General features: G+C 46.9%; 1 protein-coding gene across 1 annotated transcript in view; it reads left to right on the top strand.

The window, feature by feature from the left end:
* LOC135210753 (dnaJ homolog subfamily C member 3-like) overlaps positions 1 to 16331 on the top strand; it is a 73969-nt gene that overhangs the window by 32407 nt on the left and 25231 nt on the right. Inside the window, exon 6 of the mRNA XM_064243588.1 lies at positions 6212 to 6401. Within this exon, the coding sequence (XP_064099658.1) occupies positions 6212 to 6401 (190 nt within the window). The remainder of the gene's footprint in view (positions 1 to 6211; positions 6402 to 16331) is intronic.

Genomic DNA, 16331 nt, shown 5'->3' with positions numbered 1-16331 from the left:
ATGGGACACTCAGTGGTGTTGATGTGCGACAACACCACGGTGGTGGCCTACGTCAACAAACAGGGGGGCCTAGTGTCTCTCCCGTTGTACCAGTTGACTCGGCAGGTGCACGAGTGGGCCGAGGCACACTCAATAGAGCTGTCGGCACGCTACATTCCAGGGAAGAGGAATGTAGTAGCAGACACGCTCAGGCCGTCGGGATCAGGTGATAGGGACCGAATGGTCTCTACACCAGGACAATGGCGGAAAGGCTCTTCGACCTGTGGGGGGCGACCAGTCGTGGATCTGTTCGCCACCCGGCACAACAGGAAGCTCCAGGTGTTCTTCTCGGCCGTGCCGGACCCATGGGCAGCTGCAGAGGACGCTCTTCAACACCCGTGGGACAACCTCTTCGTCTATTGCCTTTCCCCCGTTCAGCCTGATTCGCAAGGTGATCAGTCGAGCACTGGTCACCCCGAATCTCAGGATGATCCTGGTGGCTCCCAAATGGCCACAGGCCATTTGGTATCCGGACCTGCTGGCTCTTTCTCGCAGGGGAACCGAGAGAGATTCCCCCTTGGCACAACCTTCTCGCCCAGCCACACGTCGAGCGGTACCACCGAGCCAGTCCAGTCCCTACGTCTTCACGGCTGGCTGTTATCCACCATCTCTTGCGAACGAGAGGCTTTTCTCGTAGCGCAGCAACAGAGATGGCTGGAAACGTCCGTCAGTCCTCTGCAGCTGGTGTACCAGGGGAAGTGGGTCCGTCTTCTGTGTTGGTGTCGTAGATGGGGTCTATCTCCTCTCAGAGCCACTCTTCAGCAGGTAGCGGATTTTTTCCTCGTTTTTTCTTCGCCGAGAGAAGCTCCTCTCAGTCCCCACAGTCAAAGGATACAGAGCCGCCTTGGCGCTCGTCCTGAAACTGAGGGGATTGGACATCTCGAACTCGTTCGAGATCTCCTTGCTCATGAGGAGCTCGAAAGGTCTTGCCCACCCAGGGAACTCAGGCCCCCTGCGTGGGAGTGACTCTCGTCCTTAGGAGTTTGACTCGAAGACCCTTCGAGCCACTCCGAGAGTCGTCAGACAGGATCTGACCCTCAAGACCCTCTTCTTGCTGGCCCTGGCATCGGCGAAGAGAGTAGGGGAACTTCATGGTCTTTCCTATGATGTACGACATTCCAGGGATGGGGATCTGTGACGCTCGATTTCGTCCCGAACTTCGTTGCGAAGACTCAGAAACCGTCGATCCCTGACGACAGGTTCGAGTCATTCACGATTCCCCTCCCTAATGGACTTCACCGATAATGATGCGGATGAGATGCTGCTTTGTCCTGTGAGGGCGCTACGGGCGCTATCTGAAGAAAAACTCGACACCTCAGGCCTGAGTGTCGACGCCTCTTCGTTAGCACCGGAGGGGTAACCAAGAAAGAAGTATCCAAGAACACTCTTTCATTCTGGCTGCGTGAGGTCATCAGGAGGGCGTATGAGGCTGATGGTAGTGACGACATCCGTACGTCCCGTCCGAGAGCTCACGAAGTCAGAAGTATTGGCCCCTCGTTGGCGTTTCGTAAGAACTTCTCCGTGGCGCAGGTCCTGAAGGCAGGGGTCTGGTCTAACCAGACTACCTTTACGTCCTTCTACCTTCGGGATATTGCCCACAGGTCCTTGGATACCTTTTCCTTGTGGGACCCGTGGTGGCTGCTCAACAGTTGTGTAGCAAACCCAGACCCTCGCAGGCTGAAACAGCATCGAGTCCTGGTGGTGACTGTGTGGATGGATGTGTGAATGAGTGAGTGACTGGCTCCCTCTTCCCGTCTTTTCCTCCTCCTCTACCTGTGGGCAGAGGGCCACGGTCGTCACTAACGCTGGATGAGGACGAGATGCAGGTGAGCTATATGACAGAGCCCCATCCTATCCCTTTCACTAGGGATAGGAGCAGAATATCCACCACTTCCTCCTACAAGGGGGGGGAAGTGGATGCCTACAAGAGTCAAACCCATGACTTTATATTTGCTCCTGTACAGGAACAAGTTCTTACATTGCTGGTACGAAGAGATACGCTTGCCTCTCTCTTAGTACTCGGTCCAGAGGTCTGACCATTGATCCTGCGGTGCACACCCCGATCAATCGGACAGAGGCTTGGATTCCCTCCCTCGCTCTTACGACCAGGGAGGCTTCCAAGGTTGGGCGAACACCAGTCTGTTCACAAAAGACTCAGATTCCACCCACCAAGAAGTGAGTCTTCCTATTGTAAAAGGACCGAAGGTTTGTATGCCGTGTCGGAACAAATGACAATTTGTCCAAAATTGCATTTTTCCTAACTATACAAACCTGAGGTCCTTTTACACATAGCCCCACCTCATGCCACCCCTCACTCTGCAGTTTTTGCTTGGGCCAAAAGCAAAAGTGATTTGTTTACCTCCCAGTCGCGCGCGCGCGCCTGTCGGACAAGCAGTTAACTACCGAACCCCTTGTTCGAAAGCTTACGACCTATCCAGCTGCCGCTAGTACCTTCCTATTGTAAAAGGACCTCAGGTTTGTATAGTTAGGAAAAATGCAATTTTGGACAAATTGTCATTTCTATTCTTTATTCTATCTTTACCTAATGGAGATACCGAGTTACTGACAGCTATAATGAAACATTTACGTAACGTAATATTAAAACAGAAGAAGAATTCTAAGAAATACGTATTTGTTGGCAGTCTGATTTATTTTATATTTTATGATATCTAATTCACAATTTTTTTATTAAATGTGTTGCATGTACTCATTTCAAATAATTATTAAGTAACCATTAACTATAATAAACTAACAAAAAAAAGCTTCCAAACTTCTGTTTACATCCAGCACTTGCGAGTATCGAACGATCGCCAAGCAATCACTTTACACAGTAAGCCATAAATTTTCATTATCTCTCTTCAACTACTGAAACTACCAAACAGTATAATAACCATTCATTTCTATTCTTTATTCTATCTTTACCTAATTTATTTTTTTTATTAAATGTATTTCATGAATAAGTTTTTCAATTTACAGCATTCTTTAACCAATAGAATACTTAAAGCACAAGTGGTATATGCTGACCAATAGGAGAGCAGGATCTTATGGGGTGACTAGCATCAGGAACTAATGGGAGAGCGGGAGGATGGTGGCGAGTTTACTCAGCTGGCGGCGTGGGAGTTTTAAAATTGTTCTCGGTGGTCCGGGCGAATCTCGGGACTTTACAGCAACAACCTTTCGTATCTTGAAAACTTTTTGTATGTAGAGCTGTAAAATTTTTTGTATTTGCTTTCGTATCTCGAATTTTTCATAAGTTGAGCCTTTTGTATGTCGAGGTACTACTGTAGGTTTAAATTTAACAGTATATTTCCCGATAGATCTTTGATCTTTAGCGAATAAAGTTATTACCTGTACAGTGTACAGGTAGCTGTAGTGCTCAAGTTACGATCATTAGTCTTACGATAGTCCGATTTTATGAGAGATCAAATTATAGTGGCCTAACTTTATCCATCTTTTAGTTACATAAGTTCAATAACAGCAAAAGAGAATGATGAAAGTATGGTTTTAATGTTATACTCGTTGCGTGAACGTGTACAGCCATGAACAACCGAACGAGAAACGACTTTTTTTTTTCTAAGTACAACTGAACTGGATAACATCCGTTTGGCTTGTATTTCAATCATCGTACTACAGTACACTATTACAGTAGTTGTTATAAATGGCATTATGTATAGAATAGAACAGAGATATCTTAAATGTAATAACTTTATTCGCTGTATCTCTGCCCTACAATCACGGACTTTAGCCTAAGATTGAGGGGATTTCTTACATGAATGAATAAACATTGCATTCGTTTTGCCTTACTATGTTCAACAGAGATATCTCTTACTTCTTTCGGTGCTTGTTACCGCATGGTATAGGACTACAAGTCTACCGCAACATAGCACTATTACATGCTCTCCTGCTTAGGCAAAGCGCAGCCTTATTAGGGAAGTAAGCATGCTCGGTGAGGGAATGGATGAGCCTGCTGGGGACCATTTCCTTCCTGAAGAAGGTTCCAGACACTCATCCTTCAGCGAAGAATAGTGCCTTATGGTCTTCAGGGTACAGCCTTGCTGTCCTTGGTACGTCTGACTGGTCAACTGGTCGGTCACCTGACTTTAGTACTGACAGACTGACTGTGCATGTACAGATCGAAGCTTTCAATATGGAACTTAGACGTAGTCTGAAGTTCTTGATGTCAAAGCATTCGAACCTCTCCTACCTGTTAGCTTCTTGCACGTGATCAGAAAGGCCTATCTTCTAACCACCCTAGATACGACAAAGAGGGTTAGTGAGGTTTTAAGCCATCGTCAGAAGTTTTGGCTTTAGAGAACACAATGCTGTGTGTTCTCTAAGCCTTCCGTTGTGGCCTAAGAATGGAAACCCGTCTTGTCCTGGGCCAGGAGCTTGGAATCAAGGATGGCACAAGTTATTGGGCAGGAGCCAGAGAGTCCTGTGCTCTGTCGGGTCTCTCAAGTTTTATCTACATAAAACTCAAGAAAGTCGAAGTCCTTCGGGCAATCTGCAGTGTTCCGAAAAAGACCAGACTTGCCCATATTGAAGAACATCCTGGCTTTAGTGTTAAGGAGTTCTTTCAAAAAGGCTTCTTCATTGTGTTTGCACAAAGATTTCAAATCTTTTGATCTGAATGCTCACGAGGTGAGGGCGCGGCCTCGGAAGCATTTCAACAGAGCATGGCACTCAGCAACATCCTGAGTACCACGTTTTAGCTATATATATATCTGCCAGGTATATATATATCTGCCAGGTAAGTATGAACAAACTTTATTGTATCATAACAATATAATTTTTATAATAAAATGATGTTTTATATATACTTACCAAGTAATTACAGAATGGGAACCCACCCTCCTCCCCTCTATGGAATCTAGAACATTAATAAACTGAGCTCTGCTAGTTTGTTTCCCTTCTTCCCTGAAAGTGGGCGGTGCGAGTCATCTACACCAAAACAAAAGAATCGTTACCACGATTGATTTTCAAATTTTAGCTGATGGTACCTAGAAATTGTTAGCTATGTAATTACTTGGTAAGTATATATAAAACATAATTTTATTATAAAAATATCATTTTTATATGACAGGTCTAAAAGTTTATGAACATGCAAAAGAAGTTTCCTCAGTACGTATAATATTAATAAAAGACAATATGAGAGAAAGAGTATGGTAATGTAGATTAACAATTATGCATATGTAAACAGCAATATGTATAGGTAAAAAAAACCATGATGAGGGTCCATGGGTTCTCTTGTATTAATGAACGTTTCCATTATACTGCTGCCTAGAAGCCCATTCCACAGCCTTACAGGAAAGGCATAGAAAGACATGGTACTTGGTATTGTTAGTACCTGAAACCAGCAGAATGTTTTGGTGAAATGATTAATGATATTGGAGTATATAATGTATGTGAAGTGGCCTGACTCAATTTTTTCCTTTAATCATAAGTTTATGACTTTCGGTAATTGCAACATGTAATTCGACATTGTGTACTTTTTAAATTTTTTTGGCTGGTAGATAACCATATAAAGCAACACCCATAAAGATGGAAAGAGAATGTTGAGGTCAGTGTTATTGGATGGTAGTAGAATAGGCAGTTTTTGCCATCTCATCTTACTAGAAAATATAAGAGAATTTTTCAAAATGAAGGAAGTCTATTCAATTAATAACATTTGTTCTTAACTCTAATCATAAGCTGTTGTATTCTGTATAGAACTGATCCTAGATTTCATTCTCATTTAATTGTGCAAGCAAATTGGCATTGACTTTCATGAGGCCTACATTGCAAATTCAATGTTGGTTGTTCACCCACTGCTCACACTGCAGTGGCACTTCTCTAACCTCCCCCATCTAAAAGCACTGCAAAATTAATCATAAAGACTTTTGACTCCTCCCATTCACACGTGCTTCTCTTGTAAGGAACAACAGTAAGAGGGTAAATGTTTAGTGTTGGGGAGGGTGCAGCCAGTGTGTGCCAGAGTCCTTCTTTTACAACACAGTGGGTTTGTACGAGTATGATGGAGATCAGTTCCTACAGGGATAAGGCGCCTTATGAATAAGGATTTGTATAAAAGTATTTTCATTATAAACACATCACACTTTATGAAGGTACTACCTAAGCATTTTGTATTGTGGTCTGGTATATTTTGTAATGATAAATTTATTTTGTTGACCAGGTTCTGAAAGAAGAAAAAATCATAGACGAGGTGAAGTTTTTAGCATATGATAAACTTTGCCAATGCCAAACTCACTTGAGCCCATCAGCTGCAATCACAGCCTGCCAAAGTGCACTTGATATTAAGGAAGAAGCGCGATTGTACTGTGATATGGCTGAAGCTCACATTGCAGATGAACTGTTTGATGAAGGTAAGGCTTCATTCCTTGGTTTGTGCTATATCAAGTCTTGAACTGTTAATAGGTACATTTTCAAGCCTTGGTAAAATGTTAGACCATAAGAGTACCCATTAATATGGATGTACAGTAATAACACAGCATTTTTATAGCTAGCTTGTACATAATATTCACAAATGTGTCAGGAGAACTTTAATATAGAATACCTAGTGCAAAACCTGTAAAAATATCGTTCTTAATTACAGCTGTAGGCTAATGTAAATTTATCCTCCAGTAACTCGGTACATTCATATATACATGCGTTGTTTTTATTTCTTGGACTAATTTGTTAAAAAACAGTTGCTTTCAAACTATACTTATTCCTAGGCATACAGTCTAGAGCCTGTATGTAGGATTATTCCTCAATGCTGAAGAATAATCCTACCAAAGAGTTAGTGATTTGTGTATTTAGGAAAAAGACAAACTACATACCGTATATACTCGCATATTATGCGACTTTTTAAACCTAATTTTGAAGCTAATTTTAAAGGGGTCGCATCATACACGCGGTATAAAATTAGCGTACCGTCTATGCTTTCCCAAATCGGCAGATCGCGATAGTTACTACCGGAGGAAAACAGTAGATCTTTTAAAAAGTTATGCATTTACTTTGTAATTCACTACATCCAATAATATTGTATGCATTCCTCGTATTACTATTGTATTTAAAATACAAAAGAGCGATCGTGCGCCATTTGCATTATTTTGGTTTATATACAACATGTTTAACTGTTCTAGACTAACCATCTATAATTTTTCCAAATCAGTTGATTAAGGCACAACACCGAAGGATTTTTTACTTTTTGTTTTACTCAGTAAAAAGAAACATTTGTTACTTTGAACTGAACTTATTTTCATTTTAGGATACGCAGTAAGTGAAAATTTATTAAAGAAAGAAAGAAAAATTGCATAAAATTAATAAACTAAAATCCTCCAAAGTGCTCTCTCCGTGTCCATATCATCAAATACTGCTCTGAATTCTTTGCCATCAAGGCAGTCGTCCATATTCGTCCATCTTCCAGATCTTTGATCATTTCATCTTCATCTCCTGCATCTTCGTATAGGACATCGGTCAATTCATATGGAAGGTATAGTCTTGTCACCGTAGCGAGCTCTCTGGCTTGGCTTTAAAGATCTGCCCTTATGCTAATTTTACAAAAACAACAACTGGCCCGTGTGTGACAGACCTTTGAATGTCCTTGAGCAAACCCCGAGGCTATATTATAAGTTGTTCCGATACGTAATACAAACCCTCGGGTGGTCCTTTAACAATAGGAAGGTAACTAGCGGCAGCTGGGACGGTCGTAGAAGCTTCGAACAAGGGGAGAACGGTAGTTAACTGCTTGTCCGATCGTGCGCGCGCCCGCGCGCGAGAGAGGTGAAGAATCACGTTTTCTTTCGGCCGCGGGTGTGAAGGACGTGTCGATCATCGCTCTCTGCCCGCTTCATCCGTCGTATGCTTTGTTTATATTGTGTTTTCTACAATAATGGTTTGGTTTGACTTGAAAATGAAACTGTAAGTACACTGTTTCATTTTCATTACTTAATTATAGAATCAACATGGAGCTATCGCCGTTAGAGACGGCGATTTCCTTTCCGCTCTTTTCATGAATTGAACCCTTGAATTATGTCTCGGTGCCGAGGGGGGCGGGCGCACTCACGCCGAGTCATGTATTTTGGGTTTTGGGCGAAGTGTGTAATTGAAAGATGTAAGTACTCTTTTTTCATTATATTTTTGCCCTGTGCGTTCGTTGCCGAGAGCTTGATTGCGCTCGGCAAGAGCCTCTTATTTTGTATGAATAGAATGCAATGAAAGTGGATTCGCAATGCAGTTTTCTTTTCATTTTCATTTATTAATTGCATCAAATTTAATTTTGGATCAATTTCCGCTCTTACCCGGGAATTAATCCTTACGATTTATTGCTGTGAAAGTGAAAATAGCAAGTGCAGTATTGTTCATTTTCATATATATTTATGATAGCATCATATTATTATGGATCAAGTTTCCCCGCTCTTACCGGGAATTGATTTTTCCCTCTTTAAGCTCTATGAAGTGAATCGCAAGTGCAGTATTCTGTTTTCATTTTCATATTACTTTTCACTGCTGTGCGGGGGTAGGGGAAGCGAAGGTCTGCCAGGAAGTCGTCGGAAAGCTCTCCCGCGACTCCCTTGGTATCCGATTCTTCGTCTTTCTTCCTGCCCCCCGCCGCTCAGCTTCCTCGTATTTTTGTTTTTGGGGTCTTCCTTCCGTTCGCGGGGTGGGGGCATGTCTCCCCCCCCCCCCCCGTGCGTGAGGAACCCCTCTTACTAATCTGTCTGTGCTACCGCAGGTGCTACAGCCGTGGGAGACGACCTTGGACAGGTATGGACCACTGCGGCTGCAGGGCGTGCCTAGCATCCACGATCTGCTGCAGAGTCTAGCGAGGTCTGGGGCGCGGTGACCTTGGAGTGGTCTCCACTACAACCTTCACGGCCGCTTATGCTGCTTCTTCCCCCCGCTGGTCTACACTCCCCATGCTGTGTCGGTGACGCCGTCTGCCGCTTCTAGGGCCGGTCGCCGCCGTACCGAGGAGGGGTATGCCGCCGCCGCCTGTGTTTTTTTTCTTCGTGTTGCCTGCCCCCCAGACTTCCGCTGTTCCAGCAGCTCGCCCCTGGACCGGCCGCCAGTACCTCCACGCTGGCTGCCGATGATTCTACGAGGCGATGGCTGGGCCTGCCGTACCTGTCGCTGATGTGGTTCCCGCTACTGGCTTGGCTGTCCCTTCTGTGTTTACCGCTGCCGCTGTTCCTGCCGCTCCTGAGCTGGTTGCTGTTCCTGTCGCTCCTGGTTCCTGCGCCTGTCCATGCTGGTCCTGCCCATGGTGTGTCTTCCCCAGTCCCAGGTCCTTCCGGACAGGTGCAGTCGGGCCGTGTTGCTTCGGCAATAGGCCCGACTCCGGCCTGGATGGAGGACCTGACGACTGTCCTGCGTGAGCTGACGAAAAGAAGAGGAATGTGTCATCTTCGTCTGTTGCTGCCTCTTCCCCTTCGACTTCTAAGGCCCATAAGCCGAAGAAGAAGAAGGCTGCCTCCCCCCCTAAGAAGTCTCCTTCGGGAACTTCTAAGGGCCCGTCCCACCTCGGTGGGACGGGGGGTCCTTCTGCTGGTCCTCCTGCTCCTTCGGGAGCGGGGCCCGTCTCCCCTTCCGTAAGGAAGAGATAGACGGGGACCAGAGGAGTATCGGTTAGCTCTGGTACTTCCTCGCCTGGTGCTAGCGGCGATGCCGCTACGCCAGGTTCCGGCTCGGTCTCTCGTTCGCGGAGATCCCGAGTGTACGCTCTCCCTCGGGAGACCGTGCAGCCAAAAGTTTTCGGCGCCAGAGTTCGCTCGGCGCCCCAAGACCACGGCTACGGGCCGAAAAGGCTGGGCGAGAAACCGCTCAGGTGACTCTCACCATGGCCAGCGGCCGCTCTAGCAGCGACCAGCTGGTAACCGGGTTTTGTTTCCCCCTAAGAAGACTCCTTCGGGAACTTCGAAGGGCTCGTCACATTCCGGTGTGACGGGGGGGTTCTTCTGCTGGTCCTCCTGTTCCTTCGGGAACGGGGCCCGTCTCCCCTTCTGAGAAGAAGAAGAAGACGGGGACCAAGGGTGTGCTGGCTACCGCTGGTACACCCTCGCCTGGTCTTGGCAGCTCTGCTGCTAAGCCAGGTACCGGCTCGGTTTCTCGTCCGCGAGAAGTTCCGAGTGTACGATCTCCTTCGGGTGACCGTGCAGCCAAAGTTAAGACGCCTGAGTTCGCTCAGCGTCATGACCGAGGCACGGAGCGAAGACTGTCGAGAGCCGCTCAGGTGACTCTCGCCAGGCCAGCGGCCGCTCTCGCAGCGACCAGCCGGTACCTCGGGTGGACGTGACGGTCTCTGACCGGCCACGGGTTGAGGCTGGGAAGAGGTCCCCCAGGTCCCCTCGACCGACGGTACCAGCCTCGGCTGGTACCAGCGGTTTGACGTGCCGCGAGGACGCTCACCGGTCTCACGGCGAAAGCGAGCTCTGCAGGTCACCTGACCGCCGCTCCCACAGGGACCAGGCGGATACACGGTGACCAGCAGCAGCTCGTCTGACGCACGGGACCGGGGTCGACGTGCTCAGTCGAGCCGCTCGCCACAGGTGAGCGGCCACGGCCAGGCCTGCAGATCGATCCCCACCACCGCGGGTTGGTGATCGGCTGCAGGCCCCCCACGTACGCTGGTACCGCCTGCCAGCGAGCGGGGGGGGGAGCGTCATGGTCTGTCTCTCCACTACCTTCAACTTCCTCAGGCTACACCGGGAAGAGCGAGGTAGCTAGGAGTGATCGTGAGAGGTGCGCCGCTCACGATCCCGTCACGACGCCGCACGTGCCACGTATGGTCTTAGGACCAACCAGGACGTACGCGCAAGTGATTGGAGGCGACCGTCAGGGGGAGAGGGGGTAGCGTCAGTTCTGTCTCTCCGATACCTTCAACTTCCTCGGCATACGCCAGGAAGAGCTAGGTATATAGGAGTGATCGTGAGAGATGCGCCGCTCATGATCCCGTCACGACGCCGCACGTGCCAGGTTGGTCTTAGGACCAACCAGGACGTACGCGCAAGTGATTGGAGGCAACCGTCAGGGATCTGTTGCTGGTCCTTCTTCTGAAGGAGGAGGGTCCTGGGAGCTGCTCTTGTTGGAGGGACTGGACGGTCCTACTCCTCAAGACGCTGTAACTTCCGAGATTCAGAGTAACTTTACCCAGGTTATTGCACTGATTCGTCAGCACAACGACCGGGGGGAAGGATCGCCGCTCCCACCAGCAGAGCCCATGTCTCTGCTCGAGTCGTTTTGGGGCCCGAGAGGGAACCCAAACCGACGGTGGGTATGCCGCGATCGGAGCTTGCCGATTCTGTCTTGAACCAGAGTCTCTCGTCTCCGGACAAGAAGGCTCTCTCAGTTCTGGCCGGTCGATCAAGCTACTTCCACCTCCTCTACTGCGACAGCGGCGTTTATACGTGTCTTCGGACACCGTATTTAAATACTCCTTCGGTCCTCCTGAGAGGTTTCGACCTCGACGAGGACTGGAATGAGTCGGAGGACGGTATCGGCTCTCTCCTGTCAGGTGTCGATCAGCCCCACCCAGACGACGTTCACAGTGGCGGCAGACCCTTACCTACAGTGAGAGTTCGTAACCCTCCTCGGGAAAACGTTTTCTTCTGACGATACGTTTTCCCAGACTCTGAGAGGCCATCGACGCAAGGCGATGGCTGCTCCTACTCTTCTCCAACTGCTAGTTCCACTGGGAAGGCGAGCGAGTATCCAATTCCTCCCCCATTCCCTCTCTCCTTACGGCTACGAGGGAAAGGGGAAGGATCCTACAGAGATTTCTCTGTAGGATCCCACGTTGGGGACTGCGCTACCAGGGGGGACCTTCGGGTCCTACCTGACGTAAGCCCCGGTCGTTGAGGAGGGTATCCTGCCCCATTCTCGATTTCTACGGGAATCGAGAGGACCACCAGCCGATATCGTTTGACGAATTCGGTGGGGGTTTCGCAGACTGCTTAGAATTCTACGGAATTTCTAGCGCATTCAGTGTGTTTAGAGTTTCTTACGATCTCCAAACACTTAGGCGAGACCACGGTCCAAAGTGAGCGAGACGAGAATCCCCGATATGTTACACGATAATCGGGAACCTCGCCTATGCTCGAATTCCTGGAATTTCTAGCATTAGAAAGAAGACTGCTGCTGAAAGAAGACTATCTCACAGTAGGCGACCACCTGGAATAGAGAAGAACGGACGGGAATATCCAGTTTGGCTGGAACTATCGTCTTAGTATCTGTTCACCATTGAAGCTTTCCTTCGAGGAAGACTTCTCCTTCACTCTCTTTAATAGAGAACGAAGGTGGTCGATCTCCAATCCTTATTTTGTTTTCTTGAAGGAAAGAATTTAGGATGGAGATCGTTGTTCAGAATCCTACAAATATACTACGTATATTAACCTCGCGACATGATTCTGCTAAGCAGTTGAATGGTCCGAGGGGTAGGCGCATATCCTGGTTATTCTACGGATTGCGACTTAGACGAAAAGTATTCTAATTGAACTGCAAACCCGGGTTGCCTGCAACCTCCCAGGAGTTTCCAGTTTCAATTTTATATACTTATGGGTGTTGTCACAACAACACCATTTTAGCTTTTATATTTACCGAAATTCGTTTCGCTTAAATATAATTGCTCGAGCATATCTTTTTATGCTCGGTGGTTCTAGCCGAACGCATTCCTTCGTGTAAAGGATTACTTGGCAACTCAGGATGACGAGTCAGCGACAGCTACTGCGTATTTGAATTGCCCGAGGCATTTCAGTATCAGCTGCCGCTTTGAGATAGACGGTTGTTTATGTCTTTCTCACCTGCTTTGATTGAATAACAACCGTATCTCTGCCCAACAATCACGGACTTAAGTCTCTGATTAACGGGGATTCTCGCATACATGATGACCATCTACTGCTGAGAAACGCTAGTATTCATCGTCTTCGGTATTGCGAGAATTTTAAACAGAGATATCTATTCGACTCTCATCTTTCTGTTTACCGCACGGTAACAGAATTCTGTAAATAGTCTGCTGCGCATCGTATCCCGATAATGCGAATGATTTTTGCGGAATCTGAGTTTTGTCCTCAAAATATCTTGTATTCGGAGGTGTACAATTGTTCATGTTCACCCCGGATTAGCAGATGTATTGAAAGACATCGCCTACTCCCACACCTGCCAGCTCTACTTCCAAACGTTCAGCCCATGAGAAGCAGTTCTTCAAGCGGCTCTCCCCTGTGTTTCATACTGAAGAACGCCCCGCTTTCATTGCACACGGACAGCAATGAAATGGCGGTTAGCGTTTTCAGTCATTTGTAAGCACAGGTTTAGAATCTTGAGATTCCTTCTCTCGATTCAACTGGAAGACGTAGGTTGCATTCATTGCCTACCTTCGTCTTCAACGTCACATAGTGTTGTTTCTCCTTAAGCTGAGATTCAACGTCTATGAGATTTTTCTTGCCATCAGGACCTCGGTCTTTTGAAGGCAATTGACTTTCGCCTTTTGAGCTTATGCATTAAGAGAATCATCGCCGCGCCGTCCGGCATCGGTGACTAACAAATATTTTATTTGTTTGGTCTCTCAGCATAACTCTTTAAAGGGCGAAGGTCACGTGACTTACCCGGATGCTTGGACAACTTGCTCTACTGATTCCGAACAGTCAGTCGGCAGCTGTCAGAGCGTCCGAGTCAGTTACGAACTATGCTGTGGACTTAGTTCGGTTGTTCCAGAGCAATCATTACTTCGTCTTAATAGCTTGTCAGTATGAGTACTGTACATAACCAAAGTCGAGAAGAGGATAGGTCATACGACTATTCCCCTTCTTTTCGTCTTAGGTAACTGCATGACTTCTCTTGAGAAGTCAAGCACAAAGGGATGGGGATTTGTGACGCTCGATTTCGTACCGATCTTCGTAGCGAAGACTCAGAACCCTTCGGTAACTGACGATTGGTTCGAGTCCTTCACAATACCCTCCCTAATGGACGTCACCCCGCCTCCGATACGAAGGCTATGCTGCTTTGTCCTGTGAAGGTGCGACGGAGCTGTCTGAAGAAACTCGACACCCAGGATGAGTGTGGACGCCTCTTCATCATCTCTCGCGTTCCGCAAGAACTTCTCCGTGGCGCAGGTAATGAAGGCAGGCGCCTGGTCCAACCGGACCGCATGCACCTCCTTCTACCTTCAGGATATTGCCCACAGTTCCTTGGATCTTTTTTCCTTGGGAACCGTGGTGGTTGCTCAACACGTTGTGTAGTTAACCCAGGAACCCTCGCAGGCTGAACAGCATCGAGTCCTGGTGTGACCGTAAGAATGGATGAGGAATGAGAGTGTGACTGGCCTCCTCTTCCCATTTTTCTCTTCCCTCTACCTTTGGGTAGAGGGGACACGGTCGTCACCCTGCTGGGTAAGGACGAGATGCAGGTGAGCTACTCAATAGAGCACCATCCTATCCCTTTCAGTAGGGATAGGAGTAAATATCCACCACTTCCTCCAACAAGGGGGAGGAAGTGGATGCCAAACTTGAGACAAACCCATCATTTTATGATTGTCTCTTGCAAACAGGAACAAGTTCTTGCTTGCTGGTACAAAGAGATACGCTTGCCTCTCCTCTTAGTACTTGGCCCAGAGGTCTGACCATTGATCCTGCGGTGCACACCCCGATCAATCGGACAGAGGTTTGGATCCCTCCCTTGCTCTTACGACCAGGGAGGCACTCCAGGGTTGGACGACACCCAGTCTGTTTCACCAAAAGACTCAGATTCCTCCCACCAAGAAGTGAGTCTTCCTATTGTTAAAGGACCGAGGGTTTGTATTACGTATCGGAACAAATGACAATTTGTCGAAAATTGCATTTTTCCTAACTATACAAACTGAGGTCCTTTACATATAGTCCCACCTCATGCCACCCCCCCTCACTCTGCAACTTTTTGCATGGGCCTAAAGCAAAAAGTGATTCTTCACCTCTCGGGCGCGCGCGGGCGCGCGCACGATCGGACAAGCAGTTAACTACCGTTCTCCCCTTGTTCGAAGCTTACGACCGTCCCAGCTGCCGCTAGTTACCTTCCTATTGTTAAAGGACCTCAGGTTTGTATAGTTAGGAAAAATGCAATTTTCGACAAATTGTCATATTATAAGGGGTTTTCATTCCCAGGTACTTTAATCTCCTTCCTATTCGGCCCTGCTCTCTCTCTCTCTCCTCTCTCTCTATCTTCTCTCTCATCTCTCTCCTCTCTCTCTCTCTCTCGCTCTCTCTCTCTCTGCTCTCTCTCTCTCTCCTAAATCTTACAGCTGTCCGAGCGAGAACTTTTTTTATGGGACAACATTGGCTCGCATTTTCCATACCTATTTATTTTGTATACGATTGCCCTTTCTCGGCTGTGAAGTTGATGTCTATCCATGGCTGTGAGATGACCAGGAATAACTTGTAAGTCGGTGTCAAAGTCACTCCACACTTCAGTCAGGCCAAAACTTTGCCATATCGCATTCAAGCAATATTCAGTCATTGTTTCCTATCTATTATTTTCTCAGAGAGAGAGAGAGAGAGAGAGTCTGTCTGTATACGATTGTTTATTTTCTCACTCGTCAAACTTACTGTTATGCTTTATTTCATATTTCCTTGCTCACGAATTTATTCTATACCTATGATATTAAGAAATCAAGATATGTGTAGAAGGGAGAACTGCCTCCAGACTTTACAGTCAGTATGGATTTAAACGCACGTGGAACTGGTTGAAATATTCGCAACAGCACCAAAATGAGATGCCCTGTTGATAGAAAATCTGACTCCGTTTCTTATTATAGCATAAAAAAACTTTATCAATCGTCAACCTACGTAATTTATTTAGAATTCTGCGCAACGGAAAAGATAATATTTGATATCTGTAATGGGAGAAATGGTTTTATCTCTGTTGTTGTTATAAATTTGGCAGATAGGCGATCAAACACGTGGGTGGACCAAAACAGCCCAGCCAGAGAGCTCCGCTCATTTTGTAAATACTATTGTTTGGCGTGCTAGGCTACCCGATTCATTTGGGTATGCGCTGCAGCTGCTGCTACTGCTACTCAAAATAATCGCATTTTCTTACTAATCCCAAGAGTTGACCATGGAAAATCCCAAGATTAACCAGAGAGAGAGAGAGAGGAGAGAGAGAGAGAGAGAGAGAGAGAGAGAGAGAATACTCTAATAAAAACAAAAACTACGTACTGTATGCACACGCATCATCGTTAGCTTCCCGTGTGTTACTTGTAAACGTTCATTCTAAGAAATTCACAGAGTAGTATAACTAACACCTGATTGGCTGGTTAGTAGCCATGGAGATCCCAATGACTGCCC

Source organism: Macrobrachium nipponense, chromosome 4 (genome assembly GCF_015104395.2).
Source record: "Macrobrachium nipponense isolate FS-2020 chromosome 4, ASM1510439v2, whole genome shotgun sequence".
NCBI lineage: Eukaryota > Metazoa > Arthropoda > Malacostraca > Decapoda > Palaemonidae > Macrobrachium > Macrobrachium nipponense.
This window is presented reverse-complemented; position numbering and strand designations above follow the sequence as displayed.